Below are 23,377 nucleotides of genomic sequence, written 5' to 3'. Positions count from 1 at the left end.
TTTCAAACAGCAGTGGCATAGCAAGAGGAGGGCGGTCTGCCCCAGGCGGCACGGGTTTTGGTGACGGCGGCCCCCCGCACTTACCTGCAGCCGTCGCGAGCGGCAATCACAGGAATCGCCAGCCAGCCTCTCCCATCACCCACACTTTTACCTGCGGCCATCGCGGCGTGGCTAACGCAGGTACCCCTACGGGCGACAAATGGTATAGCTACGCCACTGGCAAACAGGGACAAAAGGAACAAGCATTTACAATGCAACGGTTTCGCCTTTGACAAAGTTAGAGCTATTGGCATTGTAAATGACAAATTGTTTATTTATGTGTTAGTTTTGAAAACAGATAAATAAATGGCATTGTCATTTACAATGTCAGTAGCATGAATAACAAAATGTATTAAATTGTTAATAATTAGAATTGAACATTTTTCAATTCTGAAAATATGTGACTGTGAATTAAACAATACTAAGGTTTATGGATGTGGTAGTGGCCTTCATGGTGTTGCAGACACCCCCGTTCTCCTCTTCACTTTCTTCTGCAGTCTCTCATTGCTAGACACCTCCACCCTTTCAAGCTTTGTTTCTGAAATCCCTTATTTGCATATATCTCACTTTCCCACACTTACCATTACCACATATGATTATTTCCTACATGGGTTCTGCAAAGAGGTGAAGGATTGGATGGGCATGGAGTCTGCAGACCTCTATGGCCCACTGACAGGCACTGTGAGAAACTCCCACTGCCCTCTGCTTCAACTTCAGAGCTCTGAGCTGTGCAGCGTCATACACACCCAGCCACAACCCGAACTTAGACAACTAGTTCAATCAAGCATCATACAAGAACTGTATGCTGCATGATAAAACTGAGACACAGCAACTGGGAAAAAAGCAAATACTCATTAGAATGAAGTAAAGACATTTAAAATGTGAACAGGGATTGTATCACTGATATGTAAAAGTTTTAGTGTTTTTACAATCATTATTGAGAAACCGATCAGCCTTTTGCCCGTCCTGTTTAAGGACATCAATACAGGATCCGCATCCAAATCGGTCTGAGATCAAGCAGGACCCGCCCACAATACACAGTTTTAATTTGGTCCGAAGACACTGCTATCAGGTGTGAATTCACAGTCCCCCTAACAAACCGCACAATTCTGCACATTTTATGGCATTTTAAAACTTTTGGCTAAGCTTTAAATCGTAGATATCGCTCTACCTGACAGAAACATTACAGCAGGAGGATTAGTGATTTTCAAATACTTCTTGTGCACTCGGCAGCACCATTATAAGACACCTTACCTTTCTCTGCCACTGCTCAGGTTTCAACATGCGCACTACATTCAGTGTCTGCCGAAAAACATGAACTATTGGGCGAGTGTTGATCAGAGCACCGATGTTTCTCTAGCAGTCACCCTGCACACCAGAACCCTATTCAAATGTGCAGAATTCTTACAAAACAGAGTGTACAGATTCTTCGTCCAAGGCATTCACGCCAGTTGCTGGTTTGGACGCAGTTCATTTAAGGACGTAGTTTTATTAATAGATGACATCACGATGGTCAAGCCATGTCATTAAAACTTCAATAAATAGTTGCAAGTACAAAACACAGTAAACATTTCTTTCCACCAGGCGAGAATGTGTTTTTGCCTATGAATACATTGCTTTTCAATGCATCCCTGAGCTCTGGGAGTGTCAATAGGCTTGAAATGGCTCACAAGCCTCTTTCACACTCCTCTTTGAAAATGTGCCTTTCAGTTCACATTGTGCTGTTACTTTTGGCTAGTTTCGGCTGATACAATGTTACCATTTTTACGCTCCCGTCATCAATACAAAGGTACTTTCGAGGCACTTATAAAAACAAAATATCTTTAAAATGTTCCTCTAGCTATGTGTCAGAAGGTGGTTTTCTAACCCAGTTGTAATGTTCTTTTGTGGCGATTGGAGTTCATCTCATTCTGCTCCTGTATTTAGGAGCCTCATGTAGTCTCTGACTCACCGCGCTTCACAAACAGAGATCCCGGCCGGGTTTCTCTTCCAGGGTGAGGTCGGAGCAAGAAGTGTTACGGGACATCGTGTCTGGGAGCTGTAATCCTGCTACTTCCTGGTTTACAAGCACGGGAAACTTCAGGGAGGGAGGGAAAATTACCCTTACTCTGAAAGCCTGTAAAACCGCTTACTGCCCGGCCGCCATCTTCAGAGAAACGAGGAAAACAAACCTTGGCGACAAAAAAAAAAAACCCGCCCACAGCCTCATGACGTTTTAAAAGGGGCGGAAAGGGAAAAAATTGGCGGAACGCCCACCAATCGCCTCCGTAAATGACAGACAGATCTCTCTTCCAATGGCTAGCCTCCATTTATGGAGCTAGCCAATGGAAGAGAGAGGCTGAACTAAAGCACACAGTGTAAGACATAAGATTTCGCTCTGCGAAAGTCTGCTCCGCAGCTTTCTGCGAGGCGAAACCTAAAAACACTTGAGACACAGGAGTTTCAAAATTAACTCAAGGACACAAACATTTCCCTGGAGGATAACATGACCCCAAGCATCCATGTTGGATGTAATGTAGAGGCATTCTAAATAAGCGCACTTAAGTAATTTTGTTATGACTGACTTCATTAGAAGCGTTGTACTGAAGAAAGTGAAAAAGTGATAGATGGATGTCTGAATTAATCTCAGTCATTGGTAATTACTCAGAACAGAATCCCAACCCATTGGTATGTTGTCCACATACCACCTAAGACAGGAACCAAACATAGGAATATCAATCTTGGGCCTGCTCCAAGGGCAGCAGTCAAGCTTGATCTGCCAGGCAGGTCTCCTCTGAACAGGAACACGTGGAACCCCAGACCAGTTTCAGTCTTTTTGGGACTCTTCAGTAAGAAGTAGCTTGAATCCTATGGCACGTTGAGCACCGGACACATGTCTGAGTATATCTGTCACTCTTAGAGTGTTGCACTAAAAAAAGCAAAATATTGATGGGTGGATTGCTTGAATTAAACTCAGTCACTGTTAATTACTTGGGCTGCAACCCAGTCCATTGTTCTTTTGCCATCTCAGACAGGAACCAAGCATATGCAAATCAGTTTTGGTCCTGCTCCAATGAAAACACTCCAACCCGAACTGCCAGACCCAGGAGTTCCAGAATTTAGCCAAGGACATCTGAACATTTCCCCATAGGATAACAACAGCCCTAGGGGTCAATGTTTGATGTTATACAGCACCCTTAAGTGAATTGTTAACTCACTTCAGACAGCATGCAAACACAATGGTCCTGAGGATGATTCACAACATTAAATGCACTGGAACCAAAACGGTGATGCCCTCAAATCAACTTTTATATTGTGTTAGCGATTTTAGATTTCTGCATGAGATACTTTGCATCTACAGGTAGAATGTACTTGTATTTGATAACCAGTCATTGTTATATTTGTTTTATGTTGATGAGTCCTTGTCTGAACGTATTCACTTATTCTTTGTCTCTCCTACCCCGGTATATACCATTCTTTTAACAATGTGTGTGATTCCTGTGCTCTTCCTATGCCCTTTGTTTAAATGTAGGTATAATTGTGCTTGTCAACAAAACAAGCGCATTTATAATAGCTGCATATTATGTTTACGCTTGTGCATGCCCCATTCCTCAAAAATCAATCCATCGGTGTTTCTTTGAAGATCTTTGCCCAGACTTTTAGTTAACTGCGTTGAATATTGGAGTTTTGCAAACACACAAAAAAATACCCTTAGGGAATCACTTTTGTTAATACATTTACTGACCTCGGATCCCTTTTCAGAGTATCTTGCTGTCATATAATTGTGTAGTTAAAAATGACAAATTTGCACTCTACAACGCCTGTGACTATCACCAGTCTGCACTACACAATGCTTATACTACACACAGTCTGATCTCAGATGCACACAGACATGCGTGTTGTGCTAGACATTGCTATGCTCTGAAGACACAATGCACTATACAAAACACAATTTCTTATTGCTTTGAGTTTGAAAATTCCAAATAGGGAGTGGAGAGGGGTGCACTTCCTTGTTTTCTTGCACCATCACTACTTTGCCAGAGTATTTTGTTCACAGGTGCGGTATCTCTGCCTTTGCCTCAATCCTCAGTTGTTCTGTTTTATACTATACAAAACACACTTTCCGGTCTGTGAGAGACACACTGCGCCCTACAATACTGTTCCGCATAAGGCGCATTCTGTGACTGATGCACTATGTGTAAACACACACACACGGGGGAGTAACACATGTCCCAGCAGCCCCAACCCTTAGGGCCCCAAACCTTCAGAGGGGCCCCATTCTGCCCAAGTCCAATTAATATCTGTGGGGCGAGGCGACTCAAGGGCCACTCTTCACATTCCGCAGGGTGGCCCTATGTTGCCTTATGGCACTGCATACTATGCTACAAAATGCACATTCTGTGACTGACATACAGACACCGTACAATAATTTGCTACACTATAATGTGCTACACAATGTCCGGACTGTGACTGACACACACACACACACACACACGTCACTGTGTAATGCCCTTCTCCACAATGCATGTTGTATGTCTGACAAGTACAGAGCGTGGCCTAAGGGCTAGAGCTGTCGACCTCGAGGTTTCGAGGCTCGGCAGGGTTTACATCCTGTGATTCTGGGCACATCACTAAATCTCCCTGTGCCTAACAAAAAATGTGTCCGTCTGTAATGCATCTTGGGCCCGTGTAAAGCGCGTTCGAATTCATTCAAGCTATATAAAACTCCCAAAATAATGTTTTAATAAAAAGCACTATACCATAAACTCGCCCACTGCTAGGAGACAGAGACTCCGCTACGGCCTACTACACTGCACGAACTGCTGCACACACTCTCATGCACTACTTACAGCTTCCGTTCAAGTTGCTCCGTTTGTGAGCCACACACTGCCCTAAACATTAGGATAGTAGGCAGCGCCCGTCTTACTACACACACACTGCAGTATGCGGTGTCCTCTCTGTCATGGCTGCATGCACGCGCTCGCAGACACTGTGCACTATTCCAGGCCTTCCTGTCTCCACACCTCCTGACAACGCGCGAAATCCTAACAGGCTTTTAGCCCCTGGGGAAGAAAGGGGGTGTGAAGGTGTCATCATGAGAGAGACCTAAGATGCAGGCTCTTGTTATGCGCGTCACGGCCGTGTGCTGAATACAGTAGAACGTTGCAGGCCGCACACGCCAGCCTGACCCGCCGTGTGAGGTAAAAGTGAGACCTGTGCGGCGTGAAACTAGCTGCGAAGCAACGGAGCGCTGTATACCCGAAGAGGGAGACCAACTATCGAGGTGTGTGTGTATGGGGGGAGGGGGGGATAGTTGAAATCGAAAGTTGTATCAAGCTGACTATTTCTCGTCTTGTATGGTGATATGAAGGATGGAGAGCGGGCAGCATTTGTCTTATCCCCTTTAGAATGGAATTTCTCTCCAGGCAACATAGGGCAGTGCTTAATTTGTAAAAAGTAAAAAAAAAAGTAGGTACCAGGGCCCTTCTCGGGAGCACGTTGCAGGGTACAGTACCTATTTCCACTGCCTGTGCTGCCAATGACAGTACCAATACAGCCACTTGCTGTCACACTCCTGCAAGTGTGACAATTCAGACTATTCCAGGCACCCAAAGCTGTAACAAGGGTGTAAGCAGCAGGTATTATAGCAGCTGCCACACCTTGCAATGTCATGGTTGGGAGTGGAGGTAAAGCAAAGTCACCTCTTCTGTGGTCGAGCCTACCAGACAGCACAGCTCTCCAACTGCAAAAGACATACTGTGCGCCAATCAAGGACATACATGGGATTGGAGCCCGCCAATTGCTTGCCATTGGCTGGCTTTCCTGTCACTCTCATTTGCCTGCTGCTTATTAGTGACCCAGCCTGTCAAACTTGTGTTTGGCCCTCTCATGGAACGTAGCCTCTTTACCATCTCTTTTTATTGTCTGGCTTCTATATTTTCACTACAATCGTTTCAAGCACTGCTCTTTTTTTGGTTAAGCATTCCATGACAATGCATGTGTTTTCCAGCTTTCTCTTCCTCGTGCACTTCTCTCTTCCTGAACTCTGTAATGCTCACTTTCACCTGTGTGATTCTTCCGGCCCCTCCATGTCATGCTCTCAATCATGTCCTCCCCCTTGTTGTTTGTCGCCTGTGTGCTTCACCCCTGCCTGCTCCATGTTGCTTCTGCCCCACCCGCCCTGCATGTTCTTGATCTGTGCCCACTTTTTCTGTGACCCGTTGCTTCTTCTACCTACCTGGCTTCCGTGTTGCCCCTGTCCCTCCACCCTCTGTTTTGTTTCCCACCACCCAGGACCTTCTTTTCTGTCACCTGTTGCTTCTCCACCCCACCCCTTGCGCCCCCCCCCCCCAGCTCACAAACTCTATGTTGCCCTACCCGTGCCCTCCCTGTTGCTCTCCTGCCCATCATTCGAAAAAACTCTTTCAAGCATTTTTTTTTCTTTTTATTTGCTGATCCAATTCAGATTGGTAATTAAAAAGGAAAACAAGTGGCTGCATCCTTTTGTAGGTGTGCGCATGCGTGGTGTGCATGCCTGAAACATTTGAGACCTATTGGCTTTGCCAGTTCTTGCTTAGTTTTTCAGTCATCACAAACCTTAATGCTAAAGACCGCAATGACATGTAGGAATACGTTGTTTTTGTGAGAATAATGTTAGACTGTAAAGGATGTGCATGGAGTGAGATATATTAAACTGTTCTTTTGAAAACTGCTTGCATACGGTAGTAACTGTTCTTATGTGAAGGGCTCAGATACCCTTTTGCTCGTGATGACTAAAACTACAATAAAATAATAAAGAAAGAAAGAACGAAAGAACGAACAAAACCCCCCTTCCAGCTAGATGGCACCCACAGAGCAGCCCTCCGTGACTATGATGGAGAGAGTAATGGCATAGTAAGGCTTTCCCGGGCCCTCATACAAACGAGGTAAAACTGCCCACCTACCCCGAGCGTGAGTATTAAAGACAGCCGTAGCAGAGGTGCAGTAGGCCCCTCACATCCACCGTACCCGACGCAATTGATACTCCCTTTCCTCATATGATGTGATTGCAGCGCCCTCTAGTGGCTCTATCAGGTGTTACAGCAGCACATAAAGCCTGCGTGTCCGGTGTCTTTTAGGGAAGTAAGACACTGTTCTGAATCTAGCACACAGGACATATTTACGGGATAGCATCACAAAAGTGATGCTAACCTGCACAAAATGTTTTTCCCTAATTTACTTTCCAGTGCAAAACTTGTTTTGCGCTGAAAAGTACCCTAAAAGCAACGCCTAGCAGCATGAAGCACAGCTTTTGCGTTCCTTAGTGTCAAGGAGGCGCTACATGGGCCTTCCCATGCTACCACCCATTCCTTTTGACAGAAAACCCTATCTACAAACAATAGTAGACAGGGTTTAATGCCAAAAGTTAACGCCATTTAAAAGGAGGCGTTAAGAGAAGAAATGTTTTTATTTCTCTTTCTTTTCCGACTTTGTTGCACGTGTGCTGCACTGAGCAGCACACGTGCAAAGAAGGAAAAGTTTAAAATTGTGTTTACATATAGTATTTTGTACTGGAAGGCTACCCTATCAGTACAAAACCTATGGTAGACTCTGTCATGCACGCTACTGTTCATATCTCTTGCTGTCATGCAATGCAGTTCACCATTTTTTACTGATATGCTGCGTTCCATGACTTTTTTGAAATTCTGGGCCATAGCATTGTTGTGGTTTGATTGAGCGTGAGAGCCACTCCAAAAGCAGCAGAGTGGAAAGCTATGCTAATCATACCTCACAATTTGATAACTAGAAGCAAAGATAATTCTGTCATTTTCACGTCATGTCAATTCGAAGCACACATTGCTAAGAATTGTTGCCTGCTATTGAACACAGAAACAGACACTCGCCCCTACACACACATTTAGAAACAATTCCCAACAGAGTCCACTCCCACTTAAATACAGAGCCCAGTACCTAGAACAAGACTGCCTCTGTCACACACATCAAACTTCACAGAGTACCCCAAGCCCACAAGCACCCCTCACATGCAGACTTTTACCACCACACTAGAGCCTGATCCAGCTTATACATGTCAAGTCAAGTGTATTTATTGAGCGCACATATCACCCTGGGGTCTCATGGCGCTAGCGTACGACTCCACTTCATACTCCACAAATGCAATTTATGTTATTCCTTAAAAAATCCTCACAGAGCATTCTGCAAGGAGGAACCTCATACAATCCATGTCCAAGAACAGTGTACCCCAAAACACATGCATTCAGAGCCCCAGCTCTTATCACAGATCATATATACTCCCCACACAGCAGTGGCTCCTGTATAAGGGCACAGGGGCTGCGCCCCTACTCCTTTTATGCTTCTTAATATACACTCATTTAAATAAACAACCTTCTGGGCCTGCGTGAGCATGTACCCGATTGAGCACTGCTAGGGCTTATTCACAGCACAGCCCTTGTCTCATTTCTCCACCTTTCCCTAGAGCGCAGCTTAAAAACAGCCTCAGGCATTTTGTTTCCAAGCCTGGGCTGGTCAAGTCTGCATCATGCCACTCAGCAGTAGTTACTCCACCTTTCACCGTCTCCCCACAGGGTGAGGTGTGGCCCGCAAGCTTCACCGACCACACCCACCCTGTCATGTGATGCGAAAGGATGGACTTGTGAAGAATGCAAAAGACGCCACAGACAAACTTATTTAGTCAGTGTGCGGTGTCAGGTCACCTTTTGTTTCGTGTATTTCAAATCAGAAAAGGAGGCTATTTATAATCGGTACGAGCACACACATGAATCCTAGATTTGATTGTGCTGTGGTAACATTACCTTTCTCTGACACATGACCAGATAGGCAGCTGCTTCAAAAACAAAGACTAGTAAGTTGGCATAAGAGTGTGCACAAATCTGTCCCTGCTCGTCTTTTTCTTTCACTTTCTAACTGCTGCTCTCTCTCCTCTGCAGCACCAATGGGGTCAGCATTAAACTCTTTACGGCCACAACTGCATGTGGTTGTTTTATCTCCAGGGCAGGTTATATTTGCTTACGGCTGGGGTAGTGGACAATCCAGAAGGAATCTGCAGGGAGAATAAAAACCAGCACTAGCAAAGTTATTGAATGTGGAGGTTTGACTGGGTGTGTAGGTAAAAGCGTTGACTGGTTATATAATTGGGTGAATGATAGTGGGAAGCTTGGTGGATATGAGTGGGTAGGTTATTGATGTAAGGGGGTGAAAGTGAATGAATGGCTGAATGTGTATAGATTATTGTGTGTAGGTTAGTGAGTAATTTTGATTAGTTGAGTAAGTAACTGAGTGGATGAGTAGGCACGATACAGTGGGTAGACACAAGCTCATTAAATCACCATGAATTGACTGAAATATAACCTGCTGCCTATAATCATATACAATCTCAGAGAGGGGGTTGTAGCCCGTGGTGAGACTAGGTTTTCCCGTCACAAGGAGAATCCCAATGATGAAGCATGCCACCCATGGTGAGTGAGGGATTTCGTACTAATAAAGGGACACTAAAGGCTCACCTTGGATGATATCTCTCTTCTTTGTGTTCATCTTAGACCCGAGGGTTTCATATAGTGTTACGGTTAAAGATTGGGGAGCTAACCCTCGCAGGCTTTAAAATGTTCTCCTTTGACCCTCCCTTTTGTGTGTATATGATCTGTATTTGATCTCATGCTGTGAACTTCAGCTCCCCACTAAGCCTTTCATCCTCTTAAGGTCGATAAGATGAGTATTAAGTCTGGTATAAATTAATATAGTTTGTTACCTTTCAACCTCACCACTTTTTGCAATCAGCAGCCGCCACTGTCCACTCGCACACAGAAAAGATGCTCTTACAGTCACCTTCTCACACAGGGAGCATTTCCATTACTCCAACAGATGCACACACAGCCCCAACACACAAGCATATCCAGAAAAGGACAGCTTTCACACATTGCATCCCTCAAACGGAAGAGGTGTGGCGCCGCAGCTAGGGCGACTGACTCTGGAATCTGGGGATCACGGTTTGATCCCCGGCACCGGCGGCAGATTAGCCCAGCACCATGTGACTGTGGGCAATAGCTTGCTTAATCTTCCCGACAGCCCCCAGCGCCTAGAGACCCTTACGGGTGATTGTGCGCTTTACAAATGTGGATTATTATTATTATTATCAAACCACCCTTATATATAGAGCACATACATCACAGAGCATCCACACAGCACCAACTCACACACAGAAATTATCATTCCACAGAACACACACACACTAAGAATCTTCACAGAGCATAGGCTTGGAGTGCATCCACTGAGCAAGAAGTGCTCACACACACCTTGACTTCTTTCCACAGAGGGTAGGCCATTACAGAGCATCCGGGTCCGAAAGATAATAGTGCCCAGTCATACAGAAAATGCACAGACCCCACTCATGCAAAGCAATCCTTTTATCTGTATTTATCCATATTTATGTTTTGCTTAGTGGAAAAAAAATAAGCTGCTCTGGGTATATTTCCACATTTATTAAACCAAAAATGTTTGTTTATGTTTGAATGTCCAATGGATTTTAGCCATGTACAGTAAGATGCAGTTATTTGAAACCATTTGCATCCCAGCACAGTTTTAACAGCTGTACTGCTGCAGTTATTTAAGCTTCATTAGGAAATCTTTTTACATTTTTTAACTCCCCTGCCCGTAAGTCTATACAGTTATTGACCTAGCACTCATGATTAGGCCCCCTGTTTAATGTATTTTTTTTTCTGCCCATTTGTATCTATAATTTTCCATAGTTCTTTTTTGGCTATCTTATTGTTATTTATCCATATTTATTGTGTGTTTTGAGAATAAATGGAGCCGTAAAATGGTACATTTCCCAAAAATGTTAACCAATGAGCATGCAGTCATACTTTCATGCCTGTCGCATTCTAGCAAATTAAGCGGTCAAATATAACAAAACATTACACCCACAGCTAAATACTACCAGTATACTTCATATATAATATAACATATACTTGTACTTAAGGAAATCTTATTCTATTTTTTAACTCCCCATGCTGCCTGTCTGCTCAGCTGTTGTCTTGGAATACATGAAAGGCAGCATCGTGAGTCAATCACAAGAAGCCCCCTTTCCAGTGATTTTTAGACTTTTAAAAATACATACAGACAGGAAGCACATTGTTTTCTGATTATAATTATCTGTAAAAATAAGTGAAAACTGAAAACTGTGAGCCTTATTCATGACTGACAGTAGTGAGAGTTATCCAAATTAAAACCTATTTTGTGCATATATTCCCCTGCCCCCACACAAAAAATACAGACAGTAAAATAGATGTTTTTCTGCCTGGACTGATCTGTAAAAACTGAAAACTCTGAGCCTTAATTATAAAATGGGATTACTAGTCCCAGAAAAAAAACCTGGACTGGAGCAGCACATCATGCACGACCTGGGATACCTGTACACCACATGCCGATGCTCAAACACACACACCCCTCCTCCAAGCATGGCAAAGCCAATTGGGTTTGCCTTTATAATGCAAACACCAGGCTGTTTGGTTTGTCAGTGTCTGTAAAGTCTTGTTTAAAAAAAGTAAAAGAACTGCCTGTGTGTTTTGGGTGAGTGTTTCGCTGTGATGGTGTCTGCCCCCCTTAGGAAAGTGACCCAGTTGATCCATGCTTTAGGTGTGGCTTTCCCTGTGTCTTTCCAATTGTACAGAACTGTTTTAACTGCTGCTGTCAGCAGAAGATCTGTTGCGACGCTCCTCCTTTTCTTCTTCTATCTCCTCTATCTATCTCTTCCGCTTGCGGCGGGGGTGTGGGACAGAGAAGGACAATCAACGCAACCTGGGGACGGGGAACCGAAGGACAAGCCGCGCTCGAACGACAGGATTTGGACTAACTCCAATAAGACTGGAAGCAGGGAACGAACAAATCCACCTCGGCCCCCCCCCCCCCGCGGGCGTTTTCCTTCTTTTCTTTTCTCTTTTTTTTTTTTTCACCCATGTATATGTTATGCTCCATGTAAATATATATTTTTTCTACAATAAAAAATTACGGGAAAAAAAAAAAAAGTAAAAGAAAAAAATCAAAATACTGGTGGAAAAACATATGCACACCTTATGGTATCTCAAAACGGTACATTGAATACATTGTTTCCAATCTTCATAAATGGCATGGTTTATTTTTCAATTACTTTTCACACAGGAATCTCTGAACCAGCGGTCAAAGTGCATTAAAAAAAGTACAGGAACAGTGTGATCCTGAGTCAACTGGATGTGGAATCAGCGAGCGTGGGGGCCGGATCAAAGGGGAGGCGTAAAAAAGAACAAACTATTCTTTAACGATTTTTTTGGTCTTTCGCCCTCAATTAACTGCATGTAAAATAACACACATCTTAAATTAAAAACAGAAGCAAGTTAAACTAATCAGTGAGAGAATCACTATTTTATGTTTTGAAAACTCTATTGGTTAATGCAATCACAGCAGATATTTGTGTAACCAGAGAGCCACAGAATTGATTTCTGGTTGGTGCAGTGGGGTATAATGTTGTGTGTTTTTAGTGCTACGAGGTCCCAGCCTGTGACAAAAAGCATCTTGAATATGTATGTCATTATTTTAAACTTGCATTACACACAATATAAGATAGTCTGCCACAGAGAGCACATGAGACTTCAGTGTAAGATAAAAAAAGTGTTTCTAAACATTAAACTCTGAGTAATGTGCAGACTGTACCTAGTGCAAACACTTTTATAAATGCTCAATAAAGGCACTCTCTCCACAGCTCAGTAGGTCACCTTACAATACCTCCCAAAAAGAATACTCTTCTGTCGGGCCCCCTTGGGGGGGGGGGGGAGAGGGGCTGCGGCTGAACTGTTCGCTAGGGCCGGTTTCGGCTGATTTTGTTACAGGGGGGCTGATATTGCTCCCAAGCCTCCTTTACATTTGCAGATTAAATAAATGCACACATTTACATGTCTTTCACGCAGCAGATACAGTGGCAAGAAGGACTGTTTCTTACTCAACTGTCTGTCCCTCCCTAAGCTTCACAGCACAGGAGACTCTCCCCCCTCCACTTCAGCTGAGGCATCTCGAATGTTGGAATTTACCGCCACACATGGTAGCTTTTGAACATAACCTAGGAAACTATTTTTGTTGAATTAAAAAATTATGAGCATGTCGTGACCCTTTAACCCACCCACTTCGACCTCTACTCTGAAAAGAATGTAAAGAGAATAAAAAAGTGTCCAAATGTCAAAATGTAAAGGGAGACACTTTTCAATGTCTGATTTACGTTCCACAGAATTCAGCAATGTTGTCCTCTCTAGCCCTGGGAGCAGATTTATGGGCCTATAGTAGAAGTGTCTTGCTAAGTACACCTTCAGCTTTAGAAGTACAGCAGATGGCCATTCCCACAGTGCAATAAAAGCATTTGTATGCTGAAGCTTGGGTTTTCATGCAATATGTGGAACGAAGGAGCTAAAATTAAAAAATCTACCCTTGAAGTCTGCTTTTCAGCCATACCCCAGCAAAAATATCCCTGTGGCTGTGCTTTTACGGACAGTCTGAGAGTGGCGGGGAGCAACACAGTTTTAGATTGAGGAGTATTAGAGAGAGAAACAGCACACAAGAAAGAACGCAACAAAGCACATGCACTCTATGGAGTACTGAATGAAAAAGAAGTAGTTCCCTAAATTTGAGCACTGGAAGTATACAAGTCAGCCAATCAAAAGACTTGCAAAGAGGCCATGCTCCAGAAGGACAAACACAAGAAGAGGAAGGCTAGCCGTTGAATATGATGTAAGCAAATCAGTGACAATAAAGTCAACCAATGGTAAGCATGGAGCAGGCTATAAGCCCACTGTAAATTCACAGTAGGTCCTTCGCAATCGGAGAGCGTGCATTATCTGGTTGGCGATACCTAAAACCCAGTCTTATAAAAATGCACATATGGTGAGCCACCAAAAACAAACTCTCCTTCCACCTGACAAGACAGTTTTTATGGTCTAACATCCTTCATATCCATGGCTTTTACTTTGGCCCTCTCTTCTCTTACACTTCAGATCTGACAAACATTGAGGATGGCCCGTAAACTCTCCTGTTCTTAAAGTCCACCCCATCTGAAATCCATCTCCTCAATCCCACCTCAAGTGTGTATGTGTGTGTCTCTCTCTCTTTTCAGTGGATAGTCATCCTCTCTTGTATAAATCACTTGCTCTGTGGCCTGGTGGCATGGAGGTCACTATGTCAAATAGAAAATATTCGTACATAATAATCTTGTGCAGAACCTTCCACCAACACTACTACTTCTCACTCACTAAAAGACACAGACTCATGTGTCTCTACTATAGAAACAGCGTGGGGTTATTTATTAAAGTTTGCACAAGCATTGACGTGGTCCAAAGCATAGCAAAGAAATGTAAGGATCTGATTAAGATTAGGGCTACTGGTTTTATAGTCTTTTTTTTTACATTTCTGTCTTTATTTATTATTTGCTAATTTTATCTGTATTTATCCATATCCATATTTATTTTTGGTTTTGGGAACAAAATGAAGCTGAAACTGGTTTATTTCCACATGTATTTAACCAATAACTATGCAATCATTCTTGAATGCCATCTGGGTTTCAGTGATGTGCACACCCGCAGAAGACAGATCGATGCACTCATATCAAAATATGCAAATTTCAGTATCAACCTTGTGCATATCTACTCTGTTTAAGCCTCTTTACCAAAACTCCTTTCTTTTTTAAACCCCTTTAGCTATCAATCCATGCAGCTATTGGCCTGGCAGTCATGACAAAGATTATTTAGAATCACTCAAAAGGCAACCCAATTTCCGTTTTTATCCACATTTAAAAATAAATACAGAGAAGACAATAAATGGTTTCTGTCTGTATTTATCTGTAAAAATCAGTAAAAACGGTAAACTGGGAGCCTTACTTGAGATTATAAAACGTGTGTGCCCAGCACAAACTGCACAGTGTCGCACTAATGCCTGTTCAACCATTAGTAAATCTAGACTGTTGTGTTTCTTTGCCCTTTCGTATCAAACACACTAAGCTGCATATATTTTCTTATAAACACACAAACCTTCTCATGTGACTCAGTGCTTTAAAGGGCCGGTACTCACTGGTACTAAGTACCTACACTTCTGAATTTTCTGTCCTTGAGTACTGGAACTTCTCCTTTGCCAAAGAGAGTAGCGGTACTCATTGGGCAGCAACGCAAGCTCACTGAAATGGATATGTGCAGAAAGAAGCGCAACACAGCTGACAACAAGTCTGCCCGTTTTAGTGCAGCACTCGGATAATCGCGAGTGTGAGAAGTTGGCCTGATATATGATGTTTCCAATTCTGGAACCTCCTTGTATCAGTCTAAATAACCCTTATGGTGTCTGGTTGTAAGTCAACCTTATTAGACAAGTTATCCTAGGGGTAGCATGGACTAAGCAGCCTAAAGGCTTAACTTAAGAGGTCGTGTTAAGCGAGCTGTTTTACCACATACAATCCTGTAATATCAAATGAAAGGACACCACACAAGTATATATTATAAAAATATATGTATTTATTACTAAAAACAATCCCCAGTATTCTTTATGAATAAAGGGGCACAAGCGTTAAATCAAAAGCACAGTATAACATACAAAGTTGCACAATTTTGGAAGAGGCCAAGGGGCCACTCAAACCATATACTAAAAAAATGGTATAAGAGGGACCATTCGATCAGTGGTTAGGCCTAGGGAATCGCTGGGAGCAGTCGGGACAAGCAATGCTGAAGTCTGGAAAAGCCCACGGGATTCGGGTGCAGTGCAGAAAGTGCACGCATGCACCAATGTTAACCAATGGTGCGTAAAAGTTACAAAGTTAGAGTTTAAGGACACTTCCGTTGAACCTAGAGGAACAAAACTTAAGACACAGACCCTAGAGGTGTGTACCAGTGTGGGAACACCGGTGTTGCAATGTTACCTCACCCACAGGAAGTGGGTGCACAGGGTCGAAGTTGAGTCGGGTTTCGTCACGCAGGCTCTTGGTGCTTGGAGCTGAAAGGGCTGCAGGCGGGGTGAAGGAGAAGTGTCCGGTGGAGTCCAAGGGTGGACTCAAGTCGAAAAGTACCTGAAAGCAGAGGGGACAGAGTCTGGGTCACTCAGCAGTGACCAGGGTGGAACCAGGATGGAACCAGGCAATGTCGGGCACAATCAGGTGGTTGTCGAGGAGCTTCTCTCCGCTGTCACGTGGGCTCTGGGGCATCTACGAAGTCCAAGAGCGGGTCACGATCTGTCCCACGCAGGCTCTCGCCGTCGGCGCTGTCGGCTTCAAGATTGGAGCAAACAACACTTGGCAAAAGCAATCCACGCGAAACCGGGAGATTGCTTCTCACTCGAACCAGGAGGGTCAGAGTGGGGGCTCCTTTTCAGAGGAGCTGGTGCAAATCTGGAGCAACCAGAATCACAAGTCGAATTTCAAGTTTTGTCGGCACAGGGGCCACAAGCCAGCGGGCAAGGGACTGGCCAACGCGTTGAGCCAAAAGAAGCAGAAGGGCCCCACGCAGCACTCGTCGAGTGTGGAGGGCTGAACTTCGGTGCAAGAGTGGCTCAGGGTTGGGGCTTCTCAAACCCCATTGTACAGCTTCGAGGGTCACTCGTGGGCTGCACGGTCAGCGTCTCGTGGTCTTTCCAAGATGGCAAACCCCACGCTTCCGGTCGCCTCCACGGGTCTCAGCTCTGCAGGGACTATGGATCGGGCTGTTAGAATGCAGGCAAGCTTGATCTCGTCAATCTCTGTCGCTCGAGTTCCGGCGGGAACTGCAACAAAGCAGACGTTGAGGGCTGGATGGTGCCTGTTTGCACAGGGTGGTCACTCCTTGACCACAAGGGAGATTCTTCAGTCTTCTACGTTGAGTAGGATGTCGAAGGGTCCAGAGTTTCGTTTCTTATGTTTCATCAGGATAATCTGTAGTGCATTGGCACTGCTCCCACTCTTATTCGAATCTGGGGGGCTGGATTACCTGCTAGGTCCCCTCCTATGGGTGGGACCCAGGAAGTGGGTGGCTACACCCCCTTCCTTTGATCCTGGCTGCGCTGGGATGGGGGCTGGAGTGCCCCAGAACCGGTTTGGCCGGATTATGCAAGGGCAGCCTTGTGCTCCCCATGCAGTGTCTGGTTACTTTCAAACCTCCCTGTTACAATCCACTATCTCCTGTCTGGGGGGTTGTAACACCGCCCTGCGACAGGAAACCCTTTGTCCAGGCCCCCTTGGCTGAGTTTCGGTCAGCTGCAGGGGGTCAGACCTGTGTCTGTGGCAGAAGCATCCATTTTGTGGATCTGAGGCCCTTTTAGAAATTAACCGCATTTAAGTAAAGTAACATGTCTTACCCCTCTAGAGGGGTGGAATGCTATCCCCGTCGCCAGAACTGGCGAGGGGATAGTATTCCAAATCGTATGACACCTTACACGACATGTTTTGATAAAGCCAAACCAAAGTTGCTATATAACCGCGAGGATTATAATGCACTTAAGAGTACATGGTATGGCATTATCCTGAAACAGCTTAGGGATTTGTTCCCGACGGCTGCAGACAGGCTCAGCTCATGCTAGAGCTCCATCTCACATTAAACCACGCACTCTGCCTCCAGGATTGATAAGGCCTTCCATAGGAGTGACTCACAGGTTTATATGTGTCCAGATATAGGTTTAGATATAGGTATACTATATCTAAGCAAGGGGTGATTACACCACCTTGCCCCAGCTGAGTGATCAGCCAGTTGTGTCAATTTAAGAACCAGCCAGGGGTGGCAAAAGATATGCTGCAGCCCCTGGTAGGCCTTGGTGGCACCTATGCCCTGAGCACCTATAGTGCATGGTACAGGGGCTGACAAGGAGTCCATTTCCAATTGTGGTATGTACCTAGGGTACATGGAATCCATTTTACAGAGAGAGCAGATAGCCTGGGGCTCTGATTAGCAGGGAACCAGGCCAACTAAGTCAAAAACCAGCTAAACACAGGGCAAAAAATCTGGGGTAACCATAGTCAGGTAGCCACCTTCCTACATAACCCCCCCAAACGAAATGAGATAAGGCTATCCTTGGACAGGTAAGCCTATAGTGCCTGAGTGGCCATATAAGGAAGTACCTGCACTAGCATGGGTACCCCCTGTCTCATGGTCCACTAAGCAGTCCCTCACCCTTGGGGTATTAGAGGGTCTCCACCATAGGGAATCACTACCTTGGGTGTGTTTATGCAAAGTTAAAGGCTGGTTTGGATATGGAGTATTGAAGAGAGGCTCCACTAATTTAGGGCTCAGCTTCCTCCAATTATCTTCCACCATGTGTGCCTTTCTTTCTTCAACTGAGTTGCACTGTGCTCTCAGGGTCAACCTCTGGCTACCTAAAGCTGGAGGCTGGGTCCCTCTGTTTGGTTTGCTGGAGGGACAGTTCAGGTTTGGGCCCTTTGGGTCCCAGGTTTGGCTGTGCCCAACAGAATCCATCTGTGGGAGGTCCCTAACTACTTTTAAGGGGGCTCCCTCAGGAGTTTTTAAAGTTTTCACCTCACTAGGGCTACTAGTTTTGGTGCCCCTAATCTGTTGATGGGGGTGCTTTATTTGGCAGGGGGCCCTCTGGGTCTCACTGTCCTTCTTGTCCTCTGCAGCCCTGGGCTGACTAAGGCAAGGTAGAGAGGGGCAGGTTACCTGCTCCAGACTGGGTCCCACCTGAGAAGGGTCCACTGACATCAGAGGATGTGTTAGGCCAGGCCCAACAACCTCTGGGGCAGTTCCTTCATCAGGGGTAAGATCAGTTCCCTGAGGAGGCTGATCCTGTCCTAATGTCTGGTGAGGGGAAGATTTCTCCTCCTCCTCCATGCTCTCAGTTTGTGTGGAGTTATCCATCATTTCAGGCTTCACAACACACATATCAGTTTGAGTTTGGGCTGTGGCCATCACAGCCCCCCAACCTTTTCAGGAAGGGACTCAGTTTGGGTTTCTGCTGTTATCATAACAGCTTTGCTATTCTGTTCAGGAAGAGCTTTTGCTAAAGATGGGGCAGAGAGTTGCTCAGCCCTACCAACCGTTTCAGGAGGGACATCTTGAATTGGGGCTGTAGCCATTACAGCCCCACTAACCTTTCCATTGGAATTTACCATTCTAGAATGGGTTTCCTGTTCAACCTCAGCCCAGGCTGAGATTTCTAAATCATTACCAAGTAGGCAGTCTACAGGCAAGTTTGATGACACTGCCACTCTCTTTGGGCCAGTGACACCTCCCCAGCTGAGACTTACTACTGCCATGGGATGATTTGTTTGGATTCCATCAATGTTTGTTACCTGGTATGTGGCACCTGGTAAAAGTTGCTTAGAGGGGACTATACAGTCAGCCACCATGGTGATGCTAGCCCCTGTGTCTCTAAAGGCTTCAACTTTCAAACCATTGATGATGGGTTCTTGTCTATATTTGCTCAAGGTATTTGGGCAATCAGAGAAGTTGGCAAACCCCATGCCAGTCTCATAAACAAGATTATTGGGTGATGGGGACCTGGATAGGCCAGGGTCCACCTGTGCTCCAAAAGTAAACCCACCCAGATTCCTGGGTGTGCTCCCACTTCCTGGGGGATTACTGCTGACAGTAACAGGAGGTGTTGGAACTGGCTTTGGAGGTATATTTTCTTTATTGCCATTATGGGGACAACAGTTGTCTGTTTTGTAATGCCCAACCTGTTTACAGACATGACAATAAGGTTTTCTCTGAGTTGAAGAAGTGTCTTGGGACCCACCCCCATTCTTGGAGTTTTGGGGCCCTGTGGAAGTCTTTTCCTTACTTTTATCCTCACCCTTTTCTTGAGGCTTGGTAGACTCCTTCTTCTGGTTACTGTCCTGATTCTTAGGCCTAATCCTGGTTCTGACCCATTTATCTGCCCTCTTTCCCAATTCTTGGTGAGAGGTCAAATCTGAGTCCACCAGGTGCTGGTGTAAGAGCTGGTTCTGACAATTACTTAGGATCTGCTCCCTCATAATCAAATTATACAATCCCGTGAAGTCATGTGCTTTGCTGCCATGTAGCCAACCCTCCAGAGCCTTAGTAGCACAATCTACAAAATCAGTCCAGTCCTGTGTCTGTGCCTTCTGGGTGTCTCTGAACTTCAACCTGTACTGTTCAGTGGTTAAGCCAAACCCATCTATTAGGACACTCCTCAGGACTTTGTAATTGTTTGCATCCTCATATCTAACAGTGAGGAGCTTATCTCTCCCTTTCTCTGAAAAGGAGTACCATAAGATTGCTGCCCACTGTTCCTCAGGAACCTGCTGTACCATGCAGGCTCTCTCAAGAGCAGTTATCCACTTGTGGATGTCATCCCCTTCCTTGTAGGGGGGCACAATCTTTGTCAGGTTTCTACTATCATAGGACCTGGGTTTCTCTTTAGGAATATTGCTGCCACCAGTGGCATCTAAGCCACACATTTTCTGTTCTCTTGCCAAGGCAAGTCTAGCTTGAGCCAGGGCTACCTCCTCCCTCTCTATTTGGAGTTTGACAGCTCTCATCCTGGCCTTATGCTCTATCTTCTGAGAGGCAGTCATATCTCTCTGAGATTCTCTTGAGGCACTAGAAATATGAGAGTCCCCTGAGGGAGATCTCACTCTTCTGTTGCCTGGGAGAATGATCTGGTGGGATCTGGGGAGGTGCTGGCCCTCTCCATTTCCCAGTAGGTTTAAGTTGGCCTGGTTAAGCCTGGCAACTACAACCTGGTTAACCCCTTGATCCTGATCTTCAGGGTCCTCTACCTCTGAGTCCTCCTCCTCTTCTACCTCCTCATCTTCCTCCTCTGGGGTGGTCTCAGTGGCTGGGGGGTTCACTCCATCTCCTGATTCTAAGGGAACTGCATTTGCCTTTTCCAAGTCATCCTGTTCTAGAATGGCTATCAGGGAAGGACTGGTGGGACTTCTGCCCCTTTTTTTTTTTTTTTTTAAACCTTTATTGATATCAAAAGAAGACAAATCGAGGCCCACAACCAAGCCGGCCGGCCGCAGTGTACAAAACAGTCAGGAGTCATCAGGCAAATAGTACATAATCAATCAATACAAAGCAGAGGCCGTACAATCGCAATAGGGGAAAAAAAAATACAGAAACTAAAGGGCTAAAACACAGGAGTAAAGAAGGCTTAATTTTACAATAAGGGGAGAGGACATATGACAGGCACACTTGCAATACGGAGGCATCCGACATCCCGTAATCAACCTCAACATTAAGAAGGGGGCGTGGGGCAAAATATCAGGGGGACAACACAATGCAATCAAGAAATCAGGATATGTGAGATACAGTCAACCCCTGAGCGTTATCCTCGTAACACGCCCGCCACCCGGGAACCTACCAAGCCAGAACAGTGGGATCGGAAGACAATGCAGGAAAACCCGCCCGTCACAGTACCCTCTGGGACGCAGGAAGGAAAAAAGGGAAGGGGGACTAGGTAGGGGGGGGGAAGAGGAAGGGAAAGGAAAATGGAGGGAAGAAAAACCAAACAATAAAAAGGGAATAGGGAAATATGAAAAAAGAAAGGTAAAAGACACGCCGACACGGCTCCCCGTGGTGAGAGGACAGGAGACAAAAGGATTAGCGGCCCAAGTGGGGCATGGCAATCGGATGAAAAGACAGCCAAAATGTAGCAGGAGGAGTAACGACGCCATACCCCTACCCGAAACACACCATAGGAGGTCGGGATAGACGCGGCCTCACGAAAAAGATATCCAAAAGGGCCATAGAACCAGAAGACAAACAAAAAATAGGACCCAACCCACCCGTCCCACCCTGCACCCCTGTAGAAGGCTACGGCCTACCCTTCAAACAGCGTGCCTGTCGCCCTAAACCAGAACCCGAAATATAGCAAGAAGAAAGAAGGAAAAAACGAGACAAAAAGACCACAAAAGCGGAGAAAGAAAACAGGAGGGAGGAGCAGAAGAACTATAATACAAACGATAGGCCACAGCCCTCCGCCCAACCCGACAAGTACAATCAAAAACAGACCAGGATGACACCCCATCCCGCGCCACAAATTATTAGGAGAAGGGGACCTCCCACCCCTCTACGATCAGAGACAATTGTGCAACGAAATCGCATACCGGGAATCAAGCAGAAGCCGTACATTTCACCCCCAACCCTTCCGAGCGACAAACCCCACCCACCACATGGCAATGTACAACCACATACTAAATACGAAATCAGCATATAATCGAGTGGAATGGAGACTAGCATAGCTACGTGGGGAGTAGATAGATCGACAAGTGAGCAATAGTTCAAACTGAAAGTATCGATGCATCAACAATCGAAGCACGAGCCATGAGAAACAGGAGTTCAGTTGCGCCACTGGAGCGGGCGAGGTGGTCCCAATTTTAAACACAGGCAAAGTCATCGAAGCAGGCACCGGAGGAAGTCCACCCATAATTCCAGGCAACAATGTCGAACAGGGTCGCAGTACAGCATCCGAGTCCCCGGGGTCCGAACCTTGAAAAGCAGGGCGCCCCAAAGTCACCAGCACATTACACGATCTTCGATCAGCGGTGGAGACACTCAGGTCAATCGAGGGGGGTGAGGCAATGGAGGCATCGAAACAAGAGGGCGACAAGAAGAAACGGCCGCCCAAAATGGCGGCGGATCGTGGCGGACCCACCGAGACGCCCAGGGCCAGGGAAGCGTGCAGGGATCTGAGGGCTTCCAGGATATCTCTGACTGTCGGCTCACGCCCACCAGATCCGATCCCCACACAATCAGGCAACTCGGGCCCGCCGCCACAAGGTGACTCTCGTTCCAGAGGGCCGGCCGCCATTTCGTGAATCAGCCCAATCGCCGCCCACGAGGACCCCCGGAAATAACAGTTCTCAAATGTAGGACTTTACAAGCGCCGGGGGTCCCAGCAAGGGCGGCTTCGATGCCAAAAGGATGTCCGCCCAAAACGGGTCTCCGCCCGCACCAGCACCGGTGCCCCAAACAAGCGGAGTCCGGGCCTCGAGGACCAGGGCCGCCGGACAAAGCAGCGGCGGGGGGAGACCCCCTCTCAGAATCAGGTCCCGGGGCTTCTCACCCACGTCGGCCACGCGACCAGCAGGGCAGGTCCGGGTCAGGATCGCCGGGATCTTCGCACATCGGCTCCCAACACTGGTTCTCGCTCTCGGCCGGGGCCGAGAGCCGCGGATCCCACCGGCCAGGTCCCGGTCCAAGTCTCGCAGAGGCCCCGATCTCTCGGAGGCCAGAACTCCGGAGCCACTGCACGTCAAGACCCCGGGGTCAGATGGTAAGTACAAACAAGCCGTAATGTTTCCAATTCCCCAAAAGTGTGCCGTCCCGGGACAGGATAAAAGACAGGATAGGCAGTCAGGATGGAGGGCTGCGGGAGCCGAGCTAAAAGGCGACCATCA

At 46.0% G+C, this 23,377-nt stretch overlaps 1 protein-coding gene across 3 annotated transcripts in view; it reads left to right on the top strand.

Moving 5' to 3' along the window:
* LOC144823426 (uncharacterized) overlaps positions 1-12,410 on the top strand; it is a 36,416-nt gene extending 24,006 nt beyond the window's left edge. For all 3 annotated transcript variants that reach the window (XR_013608791.1, XM_078681929.1, XM_078681928.1), the window contains exon 6: positions 12,190-12,410. Coding sequence is in view for 2 of the 3 variants with exons in the window: in XM_078681929.1 (XP_078538055.1) it covers positions 12,190-12,243 (54 nt within the window). In the remaining variant the exon portion in view is untranslated. The remainder of the gene's footprint in view (positions 1-12,189) is intronic.
* Positions 12,411-23,377: the final 10,967 nt, after the last annotated feature.

The sequence above is a fragment of the Lissotriton helveticus genome, chromosome 3_1, assembly GCF_964261635.1.
Source record: "Lissotriton helveticus chromosome 3_1, aLisHel1.1, whole genome shotgun sequence".
NCBI lineage: Eukaryota > Metazoa > Chordata > Amphibia > Caudata > Salamandridae > Lissotriton > Lissotriton helveticus.
The sequence above is the reverse complement of the archived record's forward strand: the minus strand, read 5'-3'. Positions and strand labels throughout refer to the sequence as shown.